Source organism: Triticum aestivum, chromosome 6B, assembly GCF_018294505.1.
Source record: "Triticum aestivum cultivar Chinese Spring chromosome 6B, IWGSC CS RefSeq v2.1, whole genome shotgun sequence".
Lineage (NCBI taxonomy): Eukaryota > Viridiplantae > Streptophyta > Magnoliopsida > Poales > Poaceae > Triticum > Triticum aestivum.
In genome coordinates, this window is record NC_057810.1 from 717180214 (window position 1) to 717195978 (window position 15765).

A 15765-nucleotide genomic window follows, 5' to 3' on the forward strand; every position below is an offset into this window, starting at 1 on the left:
AAAATAAGTTTTTCAACTCATAATGTTATATTAGTTCTTCATAGATGAAAAAAAGTAAAAACATAGATGTTCTTTCGAGTATTAACAATCAAGCTCTTTCATACTATGTGGTTTATAGTTTCATTCTCATCTCTTTTATTTTTGATTAATTAAGCGGGGTGTATTCTCCGGCTTCTTTAATTAAGGCCGATTTATTATCATCTAATATTATGTATGTATATGTGTGCTCTCAGTGATGGATAGTTTGGTGATATCGTGCCTGTATCCAGATGATGCACTCTCATATTAGCTGCAATCAGATTTTTTAACTATGCATATAATCTCTACAGATCTGCAATCACCAAGGTGCTCACAGAAATATCTATCTACGTACTATCTAACTGATCATGCTGGAGTGGAGCTGCTGCTTTCGTACTTTAGCTTATTTACATACTTTCTGATTCAAAGGTTCGCTGTTTGTTTTATCTATTTTTTTCGCGAATCTCTGTTTGTTTTATCTGCTACTTTGTCTTTCTAAACGGGTGATGATCAATGCTGAAAATACTTTACGAGTGTGTATACATATTGCAAGTCAACGGGTTGAGCATTTTTATGTGATTTTCTTGATAAATCAAATGTTAAAATGAAAGCTTTTATACACAGGGAAGTCTAGCTTTTGTCTGACAGTGTGACGAGCAAGTAAATTAAACAATGTTGAATATGACCATGTTTTTTCATAGCAAATCAATCTCTCTTTCTATGATCTACAGACAGGTCATGGCTAACATTATCAAGCATCAACAGCAAGCAACAAGCAGCCAACAGCAAAGAAGGGACAGGAGCAAAGCAGCCAGCAGCAAAGAAGGGACAGGAGCAAAGCAGCCAGTGGCAGCAAACAACAAACAAAATCAGCAGCATGCAGCTAGCAACATGCAGAGGCGATTTCTCACCATGCTGTAAGTGGCAAGGTCGGACGGAGCAGAGCAACGAGCTCCGTACAGCGACAATGGCGGTCAACGTCAGGGAAGAAGAAGGAGGGACCCGCGGCTTCGAGTCCTTGGTCCAGAGGAGATGCGGACAACACAGAGCCCGTCAAGGTCCCTGGAGCTGTTTAGTGAGGAGGATGACCGCGCCGCCGCAGTGGCGGTCGACGGAACCGACGAAGACGGACTCGTTCCAAGCGGCTGCTGCACGTCGGTGCCCAGAATCACCATTAAAGGAGGGAACTACCTAGGAGCAAGAACGCACCGGAAAACAAGGTGGTTCACGGCGGTTTCCAGCTGGCATGCATGTCGGAGCCGGAGGCATGGACTTCGATCCGGACTGAGGGCTAGCGTATCCCCCCGATTCCTGCGCTGGTGTTGCAACGGCGACCTGCGCCCTCAGTGAGCTAGACGAGAAAGGGGATCCAGGAGAAGAGGAAATGAAGTGAGGGTAGTGGGCTGGAGTAAGAGATAAGGTGAAGGAGCATGGGTTCACGGGCGTGTGTGGCGTGTCCCTGCGAGATGGTGATAAGGCCATTTTGTCATGACCTGGAAGGCCCACTGCTAAGTGGCAAAGGGCTGGAAGAAAATAAAAACAAATGAAATTGGCTGGAATATCTCTTCCTCCTTTACTCCTTCATAAGCTTCTCAGGATTACCATGCTCTAAATTTTTAGAATATCTACTTACATAATATAACTATGAAATTTCAGTATATATGCAGTATGCATAGATCTTATTATTTCACATGTTTTTATGATGAAAATGCATCCAGACAAAGGTTCTAATGTAATGAACTGCATTTATTTATCATAGCTCTTCCATCCTAATAAGATCAGAAGAATTTGTCCTTGCTTTGTTACTTTTCACATGTTATGTTTAACGTTGTTGTCCAAATGGATGTGCCTTATTGTCCAAATTTTACTTTTCACTAAGATTCATAAATCTGATTGATGAAGAAGGTTACAAAGAAAGTAGCTCGACATTTATCGAGTTGTTGAACCATGCAATTCATGTTATGAACAGGTTTTAAAAAATGGTCTGGGAAAAAGTGTTGTTCTATAAATAGCTTTATGCCATTTTTTAGCCTTTTCTGATTTTATTATGTTAGTTTTTATTAAAATTGGTATTAGTTGACTCGACCTTCTATTCAATCATTTTGGATACTTGGGTTAGAATCTAACAAAGCTGCTTCTGGATGCTCCGATGCACATGAAAGCACACGTCGCTTTCGCCTGAAGTTGGTCCTGAATCAATCTCATATGTATTATTTGAATACTCGGCTACCTCTAGCTTTTTGCTCCATGGACGCAACGGTTCATCTAGAGTCATGGAGAAATGGGCGAGAGCACGGTATGTAGATATTCTAAAAGTCCTGAATCAAGCAAGATAGACACATGATGGTGAAGTGAAGGAACTTTACCGCATAATAGATACAAACTTCACAGCAAGATCAACACCCAAACCAACAATCTGAAACATATTTTCTCACAGATAAGATATGTTGTTGATCTTCTTAATGATATAAGTTTCAAATCAGAAGTCGTTATACAGAAAACAAACAAGTATTATTGGAGCCTGGACGATGACATCGAATGAAATTCTGCTCTAAGCAATGTAGGCAATGAAGAAAGCTATGAAGACCTGCCTCAAAGAAATCGTTCTAAACATCCAGCGATACATCTGTCTAACGTAGCTCCGCCTATCTACATGCCTTGCTCATAACATTGTAAATGATCGTTCGTAAGCTTCTTAGAAAACATGTATCATCAGCAACCATCTATCTATCATCAATATGTATTTAATTTCATATGTTTCCTTCCGTGTCTACATATTTTGATGCAAACTCTTTCAATAGTTGGCTTGCTCTCGGCCTTTGCATCATGGACGCAACGGGTCATCTAGTAAGTTTAAAAAATGAAGTGCCCGTGTAACAGATGAGTTCTCGTCCGAAACATTGATACTCCGAAAGAGATTGTCCAGTTTGTACACGAAGTGCGTTCAGTTTTTTCGTGGCACTCTCTACTCTTTCGCACATGCTATGCGGGTGAAATGATGATACCATGCCAAGTTTCAACATTTTTAGAGTTCATTTTGTTATGATTTACTGTTTCACAGTCATTTAGCTCTCTAAACAAATTGGTAAATGACTGAAAAACAGCAAATGATGTCAGAACGTGTTGGAAATTAATGACGTCACTTTGAATGTTGCATACTGAACGCAAAAAAAGTCTGGAGTTTAAATAAGTTTTAAAAAATGAAGTGCCCGTGTAACAGATGAGTTCTCGTCCGAAAACCTGATACTCCGAAAGAGATTGTCCAGTTTGTACACGAAGTGCGTCCAGTTTTTGCCGTGACACTCTCTACTCTTTCGCACATACTATGCGGGTGAAATGATGATACCATGCCAAGTTTCAACATTTTCAGAGTTTATTTTGTTGTGATTTACTGTTTCACGGTCATTTAGCTCTCTAAACAAATTGGTAAATGACTGAAAACAGCAAATGATGTCAGAACGTGTTGGAAATTGATGACGTCACTTTAAATGCTGCATACTGAATGCAAAAGAAGTCTGGAGTTCAAATAAGTTTAAAAAAAATGAAGTGCCCGTGTAACAGATGAGTTCTCGTCCGAAACCTTGATACTCTGAAAGAGATTGTCCAGTTTGTACACGAAGTGCGTCCAGTTTTTGCCGTGACACTCTGTACTCTTTCGCACATGCTATGCGGGTGAAATGATGATACCATTCCAAGTTTTAACATTTTCAGAGTTCATTTTGTTGTGATTTACTGTTTCACGGTTATTTAGATCCCTAAACAAATTGGTAAATGACTGAAAAACAATAAATGATGTCAGAAAGTGTTGGAAGTTGATGACGTCGCTTTGAATGCTGCATACTGAACGCAAAAAAAGTCTGGAGTTCAAATGATCTTTTTGTGTACAATCTGAATTGTCAATATGAGTACTCAACGGTTTAGAAACCGGTGAAGACTCATATTGAGTCCACAAATTATACACACAGAGTTCAATGAAGACCAAATGCTTGTGATAGTTTGAGAAGTAACATATTTAAGATGGTAAAAATCTTGCTAGGGGAGCGAGGTGGGACTAAAAACGGCCTGCCACAACCTCTTTACTTTCGGTTCGTCCCATGAACCGGTACTAAAGGTGTTGGCCGGGCCCCAGCATCTTTAGTACCGGTTCGTGGCATGAACCGGTATTAAAGGTTCGCACTGAACCGGTACTAAAGATCCCCTCCCGCCTAGCCATTTGAACCGGTCACATTAGTGCCGGCTCAAATGCAAACCAAGACTAATATGTCTCACATTTGACCCTTTTTCTACTAGTAATTACATGCAATTGGATCTAGTGCTTGTTGTGTGGTATTAGCCACTCTGCTATTTGCATCATATGCATCGCAGGATTTGATCTGGTGACGAGGCTTGACCAAGAATCATGCGTGCATGTGTAGAGATGCACTGGAGTGGACCGGAGCACGTGAAAGTGGTACATGCATGCATTGGTGTTGACTCATCCACATAGCAAGAAGTTTATGAAAACTAAAATAACATCATTGAGCCTCAGTCGATCCAATCCAGGTGACGTCTGGTAAACAATAGTATGGCAACAAACAAATGTACGCATGCATGGAATGAAATAAAAGAAAATTGCAGTTAATAGAGTTTGATGGTGAGGTCGCCGGTACATCCGTACATGGCCAATCAAAGGATTTGATCTGGTGACGACAGGCAAGATATCATCATGCATGCATGCATGTGTGATTGTATTGTACCCAGTACATATGATATGCAGTCTTGAGTTTTTGGCCCAGACTGCTTTCTGATCTCCCCGGTGCTTTCTGTGCTCTGCCTAGCCACGTCGTGCATCGCTACCGCGACAGTCCGGAGGACCCCGTTGGCTGCCTGTTTGGCCCTGCATTATTGAAGGAAGGAGACCCTATCCATGGCCTTCGCGAGGAGCATAAAAAGGGCACCCACTTGACTGAACACAACACTCTTGACTCTTCCTTCCTTCCTCCATCAGCTCAACTCCATAGCTTTCCCGAACCCTTCGCCTCCGTTCCACATCCTCCATCCTCCTCGCTCCCACCCATGTCGTCCGTCCAGTGCTCCGCCTGTGGTTCCCGCACCAACCGCAGGAACCACTGTGCCGCCTCGCCGTGCTCACGGTGCGGGGGCAACGGCCACTTCGAGGCCCTCTGCACCACCCCCGCCGGCTTCGACTCCGCCAGCGCCACCCGCTGCGGCGTCTGCGGTGGCGCCGGCCACGCAGACAAGGACTGCGCCAACAAAGAGACCGCCGACATCCGGTGCGAGACCTGCGGCAAGCTGGGGCACCGGCCCAGGGACTGCCCCACACGCACCGGAGGCCGCGACGACCCATACGTCGCGTTTAGGGGCTACAACACATGCCAATTCTGCGGTGAGCCGGGGCACTTCGCGCCCGCCTGCCCCCAACGGCGCCTGTAGACGGGGGCAGAGCGCCGCTGAGTTGAGCCGGAGGTGCCGCCGGACCATGGATGATGCACTTGCTCTAGTCAGTCCCAAGTCCGTGCATGTTTGTCTCCGTTAGCACTAGTAGAAAAAGAGGCTTCCGTCCAGCCCCATTAGTCGCGAAACTGTAGGAACCGCGACTAATGAAGTCTTTAGTCGCGGTTCGGCAGATGAACCGCGACCAAATGCCTGGGCCCAGGGCGCTCGCGGGCTTTAGTCGCGGTTGGCCAGGCCAACCGCGACTAAAGGTGCCCAAAGGCCTTTAGTCGCGATTGGCCAAGGTGTTGAGACCTTTAGTCCCGGTTCGTGCCACGAACCGGTATTAAAGGTCCCATTTTCAAACTCTACCCCCCCCCCCCCCCGGGATCGCCTTTTCAGTTTTAAAAAAAATAAAAGAAAATAATGGAAATGTCAAAAAAATAAAAGAAAATAAGTTTCTCATGTGATATGTGGTCTAGTTGTTGGGAAAATTTGCAAATGTGAATTTTGACTTTATTTGCAAAATCTCTCTGAAATTTGTAAAAATGGGCATAACTTTTGCATACTAACTCGGATGAAAAAGTTTTTTATATGAAAAATCATCTACTCGAAAAGTTACATCCAAATTTAACGGGGGGAACCCCGTTAAACATTTTCAAAGTCCTCAAAAACCTAATAGAAAAAAAGTTACGGGGCTTGTAAGATCTAGAGTGGAAAAAATTGAAAAATATTCAAACAGTGGGCAAACTATGGTCAAACAATGGTCAAACTAATTATTCTAGAATATTAGTGTTACTAAATAATTATTTTAATTATTTCAATTTTGGTCAAATCTGGTCAAACTGTGGTCAAACTGTGGTCAAACAATGGTCAAACTAATTATTCAAGAAATATTAGTGTTACTAAATAATTATTGTTTTTTAAAACAATAGTTTCAAACTCAAACAGTGAAATGTGTCACTTCATGCTCAAGCAAAATTCCTGAAGGTTAATAGGATTGACATCTTATTATTGTCAGAAAAACAACAAGTGCAGACTTGGAGCGTGGGAGAATAGAACCCGGAAGTTAAGCGTGCTTGGGCTGGAGTAGTGAGAGGGATGGGTGACCGGTTGGGAAGTTAGATGATTTGGAATGATGAGGGGTGATAAAAGAATAAATTGAGAAGTGATGAGGGGTGGTGATTAGAGACTAGAGGTTAAAATAATTCAGAAATTTGAAAAAAAAAATTCAATTTTTTTTCAAAAACCTGTGGCCGCCTTTAGTCGCGGTTAGCCACAAGAACCGCGACTAAAGGTCCTCCGCCCACGTGGACGGGCCTTTAGTCGCGGTTCTTAAGCAACCGCGACTAAAGGGGGGGGGGCCTTTAGTCGCGCCCGTCTGGTCGCGGTTGCGCAACCGCGACTAATGGCAGTTGCGAACCGCGACCAAAGGCCCTTTTTCCACCAGTGTAGGTTGCGTGTTCTGTGTAGGTCCAGTTTGCATGCGTGAATTAGCTCGGTGTCGTGGTGTCCCCTAGTCTCAATGTCCATGCAATTATGTATGCTCCAGTCTATGCTTTTGTTGACTGCAGTTGTATTTGATAAACCTGCTCACAACCTACGTGTTATCTTCTGAATAATAACAACACAAGGCTGATATTTCTCAAACCGGACCGGAGTACATCACCTCCAAGACACCCAAGACACACGGGCATTACGTATCTATATTATTGCACTGCACTACACAAAAGCTGCACGGCACATCTTTTCTAAGCACATGTTCAGATGAATTGGTCAACAACCGCTCCTAAATCTGAAACAGAGTTGATCGAATCCTCTATGAGATATGGCCACTAGAGCATCTACAACCAGACTTTGCAAACCCGGTCGTCTATACGCCTGCGGATGGCGCCGGACAACCTCTCATATGTCATGTCCGGCACCCACATACCCTAAATTCAAACCCTCAAATTCATGCATATCCATTATACATGGAACATGTGAATGTCACACGTAAATAACATTTCTTCGTAGCTAAAAATACATAGTTCAAACATAAAATTTATTTTAAGTGCACAATTCAACAAGTACTCTTTGGTTTTCATTATGTGTCCACATATGCTCCACGAGATCACTAAGTAGCTTCGCGTGTACCTGATGATCCCAAAGATTCTGATGGATTTGCAGAAAATTCATAAGTCGATCTGCATCTTATTGTTTGAGGATGTGGACTTGTTCTCCACACATGTCAAAATCACTACCCCATCATCCTCGCCCTCGACAATAATATTTGCCAAAATGACACAACATTTCATCACCTGCCACAAAGTCTTCATTCCCACATCATTATAACTCTATGAACAATTCCCAACGAGTTTGTAGCACTTCAAATGCCCTCTTCACATCCTTCTTAGCTGCCTCCACTCTCTTCACCACGCGCAAGAACAATTGTTTGCACATACAAAACCATCGACGATACCAAGGTCCATCAGGGAAAGTTGGGTCAGGAGCAAACTAGTCATTGTAGAGTAGCCATGCTCCAGAGATACTATCTCGGTTAAGAACTCTTATCCCTTCGATCGAGCCGTTGAAGTTCAGAATGTGATTCCCCTCCCGGTTCATTTTCTATTGGATGCTCATGATCATCTCACCTTCTTCATCTGAATCTGATGAATCGAAGAACTCATATTGAATAATTCCATCTACCTATGTGGGTCGTGCTACAACAGGGTGGTTGCAACAGCCATCAGTGATGCAACCCGATTAAGAAGGTCGTAGAACGGCCAGGGCGACACGCCATGCTGCGAAAGAGGCGATGTCGCGAGGGAGCGTAGGAGCTAATGCAACAGTGCTGCGAGGGGTGCAACGACGGTAGCCGGTGATGTGCTATAGGGATCGTGCCGGCGAGCACACGCTCGCCGACAGCGATGCTAGTCTACGACGAGAGTTGACATGAGAGGGGAGGGGTTGTGTTGCGAGGAAGAGGACGACGGTATTTCCTGTTGCGTGCGTGAGAATGGCAACATGCTGGAGTTGAAAGAAGCTATTTAACAGTTAGTCGCGCGATAATCAGATGGCTCAGGTGGCGGTTGTTCTTTCGGCTCGTACAACCGGATGGCAGTTCGAGGCCGCCTATATCTAATATAAGACGTTTTTTTGACATTGTCACAGACGCTCTGTCGCTTCACCACCGCTTCCCTCAACTACCGGCTTGGGGGCAAGCCACAAGTCAAGGAGAGGGGGGTGTCAACACCCCAAGCAAGGCACCGAGTGGGTACGACAAGAATGGAGCCACAGCAGCAGGCTCGACCACGTCAGTAGGAAAGGGCGACAAGTGGACCAATCAAGGAGAGGGGCGCGTCATCACGAAGCCAGCGAGGATCAAGCAACCCAACAGGAGATTCGTGGGCCCGTAATGGGTAAACTCTACTTGAGGCTAGAAGATGGTGAGGAACAACATCCGGGCTTGGATCACGGAACGGCATGGCTGGCTTTTACCTTCTTCCTTCTCAAGTTGTATTGATAGAGCAGTGTAGCGCGTGCGTGTGTGACTGTAATCTTTCCTTCTTGTGAGAAATAGATTGAGACCCTAACAGGCAGCGATGGAGATGAAAGGGGATATCGTTCAGGGGAAAAGGATAGGGATGGGGGGTTCACGTCTGTCCACTGGAGATAAAGAAAGAAAAGGCAGTGGGTGGGCGGGTGGCGAGGCTCAACGAGCTGTGTAATCAGCCGGTTGAAATTAATCCGTTGAGATAAGTTTGCAACCGGCAGCACCCGTATTCGTGAAGAAGAAGAAGAAGAAGAAGAAGAAGAAGAAGAAGAAGAAGAAGAAGAAGAAGAAGAAGAAAAAGAAGAGTCTAAATGCATTGCAACCACGCGTAAGTCTCACTCTTGAACTTTTAGAGCAATCACGCAATAAAATTCATATGACTTGGAGTCAAGGATGCGATTAGTACAGGTCAAGATGAATCAGTGTGAAGAAAATTCCACTCGGAATGTAAAGTAACGGGAAACTCTCCTTGCAAGTGTCAGCGTCCATACTTAACTTCTTGCAAGTTTCCGCCGGTCACTGATGATGCAGCCATCACCCCTATATTTGTTCGACCTCGGCACGTGAATGAATTGCGACATTCTCTTTTGTAGTATCGTTTTCTAAGGACTAGATTCTCACTACCTCGTTAATATTTTGCATGCAATTGGTGAAGTGAAGGAAAGTTTGGACCATGAGAGCGCTCGGCGTTATCCGGCTCACCATGAGATGCTGGGTTTTCTTCTTTCTCTCCACCTTGCCTTGGACCGCTCTCTCGGAAGGTGGTGAGCGCGGGAGCGTCATGTGGCGCGGCGACTCTTTCGCCGTGGAGGACGCTTCCTCTTCTTTCCTGGCATCGCCCAGCGGCAACTTCTCGTGCGGATTCCGCCAGGTGGCCACGAACGCCTACACGTTCGTTATCTGGTTCACGGCCTCGGCCGACGCCACCGTTGCTTGGACGGCCAACCGCGACGCCCCTGTCAATGGTAGGGGCTCGCGAGCCGAGCTCCGGCGTGATGGGTCGCTGGTGCTGCAGGACTTGGACGGCCACGTCGTGTGGAACACCAACATCAGCACCACGAGCGCGGACCGCGCGGAGCTCCTCGACTCCGGCAACCTCGTGCTGTTCGACGAGTCCGGGCGCACGCTGTGGCAGAGCTTCGACTGGCCCACGGACACGCTCCTCCCGGGGCAGCCCATCACGCGGTACCGGCGGCTGGTGTCGGCGTCAGCCAGGGGCCTGCCATACTCCGGCTTCTACAGCTTCTACTTCGACAGCAACAATATCCTCAACCTCATGTACGACGGCCCGGAGATCAGCAGCAACTACTGGCCGAACCCCTTCAGCAAGTGGTGGGAAAACGGCCGGACGGCGTACAACAGCACGCGCTACGGCAGCCTAGACGTGCGTGGCCGCTTCTCCGCCAGCGACAATCTGCAGTTCGACGCCTCCGACATGGGCGCCCACGGCGTCATGCGGCGCCTCACGCTCGACTACGACGGGAACCTCCGCCTGTACAGCCTCGACGTCTCCGGCGCGGGAACGTGGCAAGTCACGTGGGCGGCCCTCTCAAATCCCTGCGACGTGCACGGGATCTGCGGCCGGTACGGACTGTGCACGCAGACGCAGGGGTTGGGCGGTGCCGGGGCGCCGGTGTGCTCGTGCCCGGAGGGGTTCGTCGTCGCCGAAGCCAGCGACTGGAGCAAGGGTTGCCGGCGCACATTCGACGTGCGGTGCGGCGAGGACGTCTACTTCGCCAAGATGCCAGGCGCGGACTACTCGGGCTTCGACCTCAACTACACCAAGGCCCTCACCTATCACGAGTGCCGCCAGATCTGCCTCGACGACTGCAACTGCGAGGCGTTCGGCTACAAGCACGGCGGCGGCGGCAAATGCTACACTAAGATCGCCCTCTGGAACGGCCGCCTTCCGGACAGCTATCAGGTCATCTACCTCAAGGTGCCACGCCGCGTCGGGAACCTGGACCCCTCCGTGCTGCACTTCGGCGGCCACGCGTGCACCGTGCTCGAGGTGAACGCCAGCAGCAACAGCTCCTCGTACTCGCACCTGCCGGCCGCACACAGCAAGCTCAACTTCGTCTACTTCTACTCCTTCCTGGCCGGGCTGTTCGTCATGGAGGCCATCTTCATCGCCGCCGGGTATCTGTTCGTGTTCCGAGCGGACACGGCGGCGCGGCGGATCCGCGACCAAGGGTACAGCCTGGTGCTCGACCACTTCAAAAGGTTCACGTACGACGAGCTGTCGGCGGCGACCTGCGAGTTCAGCGATGAGATCGGGAGGAGCGCGTTGGGGGCTATTTACAAGGGTGTCTTGGATGACGGCCGGAGCGTCACAGTGACAAGGCTGGAGGAGGTGATGCAGGCCGACGAGGTGTTCCGGTCGGAGTTGAGCGCCATAGGGCGAATCAACCACATGAACCTCGTCAGGATATGGGGCTTCTGCTCCGAGCACTCGCACCGGCTCCTCGTCTCAGAGCACGTCGACAACGGCTCGCTCGACAAGGCCCTCTTCCTCCGCGGCGCGTCGTTGGGGTGGCACGCGAGGTACGGGATCGCCGTCGGCGTCGCCAAGGGGCTGGCATACCTCCACCACGAGTGCCTTGAGTGGATCGTGCACTGCGACGTGAAGCCCGAGAACATCATGCTGGGCGCCGACCTGGAGCCCAAGATCGCCGACTTCGGGCTCGCGGAGCTGCTGAGCCGCTCCCGGGTGCAGGGTACCAGGGGGTACATCGCACCGGAGATGGCGCTGAACCTTCCCATAACGGGCAAGGCCGATGTGTTCAGCTTCGGCGTCGTGCTGCTGGAGCTGCTCCGTGGGCAGAGGGTGTGCGACTGGGCGGTGGATGGAGGAGATGAGGAGGTGCTGCGCATGGACTTCCGGCGGCGCGTCGCGCTGCTTAGGGAGGAGACGAGAGATTTGCAGGAGGCGTGGCTGGAGGAGTTCGTCGACGCGCGGCTGCACGGCGATTTCAGCTACCTGCAGGCAGCCACAATGCTGGAGTTAGCGGTGTTGTGCGTGGACGACGATCCGAGAAGGAGGCCTAGCATGGACGCCGTCGTGCAAACGCTCCTCTCGACACAGGATGTCATGCCGACGTCCGTGCGTCATGCCCATGCGGCGTCTCCTGACCAAGAGATCAGTCACATCGATCCCATGGTCTAAACGTCACACGATTACCATCTAATTAAGAGCATCCAGAACAAACACATAGCAAAAGTGAACCCCTAAACGTCTACGGAAGGGTTCAGTTACGTCCGCGGACAGCGACTGGTCACCCTCATCACAACCACACTCTTCATTTGACGATTTCCATTTTCATACAAAGCCATGTAACATCCATGATCTACGTACATAGAACATTGTAGGAAGTAGCAAACTAGCCAATTACCACCTACACTACTAGTCATGAGATATGTCGATGACGTCCGTGTCATCGATCCCATGGTCTAAACTTCACACGATTTGCATCTAAGAGCATCCAGAACCACACATAGCAAAAGTGAACCCCTGTTGGCGGAGTAAGCGCATGTGTAGCCCGAGTGCGATCCTTAAATCGCAGCCGTACAAGCCACTGCCGCACCACCCCGACGGCCCGGCGGATCAGCCCGGCCCCCACTACGCCCTTCGCAACTCGGTGGCCGACGTCGCCATCGATGTGGACGACGACTGGCTCTACAGTAGCGACGTCTACAACGACGATGACTAGGCGGCATGGGCGACGTGGGCGACGCGTGGACAGCGAGGAGTTCGCCGGTTTAGATTTTAGGTTTTAAGTTTCGTTCAATATATAGTCAAAATCGTAAATATTGAATGAAATTTCATATGTATGACCCTGCCTGTGTGATGTTCTAGTTTGAAATGTGTTCTAATTTTCTTCAAGCATTTTAGATCAAATTCGTTAAAAAACAGTTGCCCATAAAGGAGGAAAAGTAATTTGTTAGCACTCGGCTTACCTCTATGCCATGCGCAACGGCGGGCTCTCGTCCTTTTATTTTGGCCACGTAGCGGCCCCCTGTGGGTCGCTGTCGCCGATGAAAACCGAGTACTTGGCACTCGGCTTACACCCTGGCACCATTAACATGGGCCAACTGTCACTTACTTTTTTTTGCTGTGGGCTGCTGATTTCGCCTTGGCTCATAGGTTTGCCGAGGCCCCGACAAAAGGCACTCGGCTTACGTCTGTATGCCGACAGGATGTAAGCCGAGTGTGTTAGGTCGAGTATCACACCCGGCGTAGCCGTTGCCGAGGTGAATTCAGCCTTCGCTGGGTGCTTTGAACACTCGGCTTAATATCTTTTTCTTGTAGTGTCCTCCACATCGTGCATCACCGCCTGGATCTCCATCCGGCACTCCGGCATCAGGAGCTCGTAGTACGTGATCTTGATGCGGACCATGGCGGCATCGGCGGCAGCGGACCTCCGACTCAAAGTGGAATAGAGAGGGGGGAAGCAATGAGAATAGGACGGGGCTAGGGCTGCGTCACTGTCCAGTTTAAATAGACGAACTTGGTCCCTAGGGCGGCTCATCAGAGCAGCAACATGAATGTGTCCTCACCTAATCGGAGGAGGAGCTTTTCGGGTGACTTGTTTTAGCATGGGCGCATCTGTCAGTCCGATGTGGCGGACACGTCCAGGCGTCCCCATATCCACCCCACATATGGGTTGTGTATGGGGGAGTCCGGTCAGCCCAGACGTTTGAGCTGCGTTTTCCAGGTCCGGTTGGGTGGCAATTTTCTGTCCGAGCAGTGACCATGCAGGCCGCCCGAATGTTTGGGGGGGGGGGATATGGGGTTTCCAGTTGTAGATGCTGGCTTCCTTCCATGGAGAATCTCAATTTTGGCAATTCTATGCAATTCCATTTTTAATTTTCTTACGATCAATTCATATGGGTCATTTATTTTGTTTTTAGCGAAATTCATTCTTTTATGTTGTAAAGCTGCTGTGGAAATTCTTGCCTCCATTTTGCCGGCCTCCTGTTTGATCTCCACCGGCGCAACACTACAAGATGAATGAAGAGGAGGAAGAGCAGAAAATTAGAAATGTTATGAGCTCCAATGGGAATCTATCTCTGGCATATAGTCTTCCAATCTGTTCCCCAGTTGTTTTTTGAATGGGAAAGCCTCTCTAAAAGGTTGAATAGACTGCACCCTCTGCTACCGCCACGTGGCAAAACCTAAGCCGAGTTCTATTGGTCTAGAACTCGGCATAGATGGTATAATCCAAGTGTATTTTGTTTGCCGAATTAAGAAAAAGGGTTTCCCCCCGCTTTATATTATAAAGCAAACATCCGATACATCCAGCTTGCTGGGGTCGCAACATAGATAAACCCAAAAGAAAACAAAATAAAATAAAAGAGAAAAGAATGCCAACACCGGCAGATCAACGAAAAAGGAACACCGGCAATCGCTGCACCCTCCGACGAAGTGCCACTGCGCTCCCGGCATCTCGAAGCGCCTCGCACCAAGCTGTTGGAAATATGCCCTAGAGGCAATAATAAAATGGTTATTATTATATTTCCTTGTTCATGATAATTGCCTGTTGTTCATGCTATAATTGTATTGACCGGAAACCATAATACATGTGTGAATACATAGACTACAACATGTCCCTAGTGAGCCTCTAGTTGACTAGCTCGTTGATCAACAGATGGTTATGGTTTCCTGACCATGGACATTGGATGTCGTTGATAGCGGGATCACATCATTAGGAGAATGATGTGATGGACAACACCCAATCCTAAGCATAGCACAAGATCGTGTAGTTCGTTCGCTAGAGCTTTTCTAATGTTAAGTATCATTTCCTTAGACCATGAGATTGTGCAACTCGCGGATACCGTAGGAGTGCTTTGGGTGTATCAAACGTCACAACGTAACTGGGTGATTATAAAGGTGCACTACAGGTATCTCCGAAAGTATCTGTTGGGTTGGCACGAATCGAGACTGGGATTTGTCACTCCGTATGACGAAGAGGTATCTCTGGGCCCTCTCGGTAATGCATCATCATAATGAGCTCAGTGTGACTAAGTAGTTGGTCACGGGATCATGCATTACGGTACGAGTAAAGTGACTTGCCGGTAACGAGATTGAACAAAGTGTTGGGATAGCGACGATCGAATCTCGGGTAAGTAACATACCGATAGACAAAGGGTTTTGCATACGGGATTGATTGAATCCCCGACATCGTGGTTCATCCGATGAGATCATCGTGGAACATGTGGGAACCAATATGGGTATCCAGATCCCGCTATTAGTTATTGACCGGAGAGGTGTCTCGGTCATGTCTACATGGTTCCCAAACCCGTAGGGTCTACACACTTAAGGTTCGGTAACGCTAGAGTTGTTATGGGAAATAGTATGTGGTTACTGAATGTTGTCCGGAGTCCCGGATGATATCCCGGACGTCACGAGGAGTTCTGGAATGGTCCGGAGATGAAGAATTATATATGGATATTGCAAAGAAAGGTACGACATGGTAACCAACACGGGCAACAAGATAGTATAATCCTTCAACATAAGTAAAACATAAGATAGGGAAGTCATGATGCTTGCCTTCCTGGTCAACGTCCTTATGAAGCTGTGAATCGAACTCGTAATACCCCTCATTGCCGGACTCTATTGAAACGATGAAGAAACCCTGGAAAAGAACCAAGCGGAGGAAAATCAATATTCATGAATTTCCAGAATGTGTACAGTGCATTAATTGTATGCGATGTCATCCAGAAAGTTGAAAATGAAGCTACTGGAATTGGGAATAACATTTTCTTAGAGTCCTAGAATG

At 48.0% G+C, this 15765-nt stretch overlaps 1 protein-coding gene across 1 annotated transcript; it reads left to right on the top strand.

The window, feature by feature from the left end:
* Nucleotides 1-9685: 9685 nt before the first annotated feature.
* On the top strand, nucleotides 9686-12443 carry LOC123139965 (putative receptor protein kinase ZmPK1). Its single transcript, XM_044559688.1, has one exon. The coding sequence runs from the start codon at nucleotides 9690-9692 to the stop codon at nucleotides 12150-12152; it is 2463 nt and encodes an 820-aa protein (XP_044415623.1). The 5' UTR covers nucleotides 9686-9689; the 3' UTR covers nucleotides 12153-12443.
* The last annotated feature ends 3322 nt before the right edge of the window (nucleotides 12444-15765 follow it).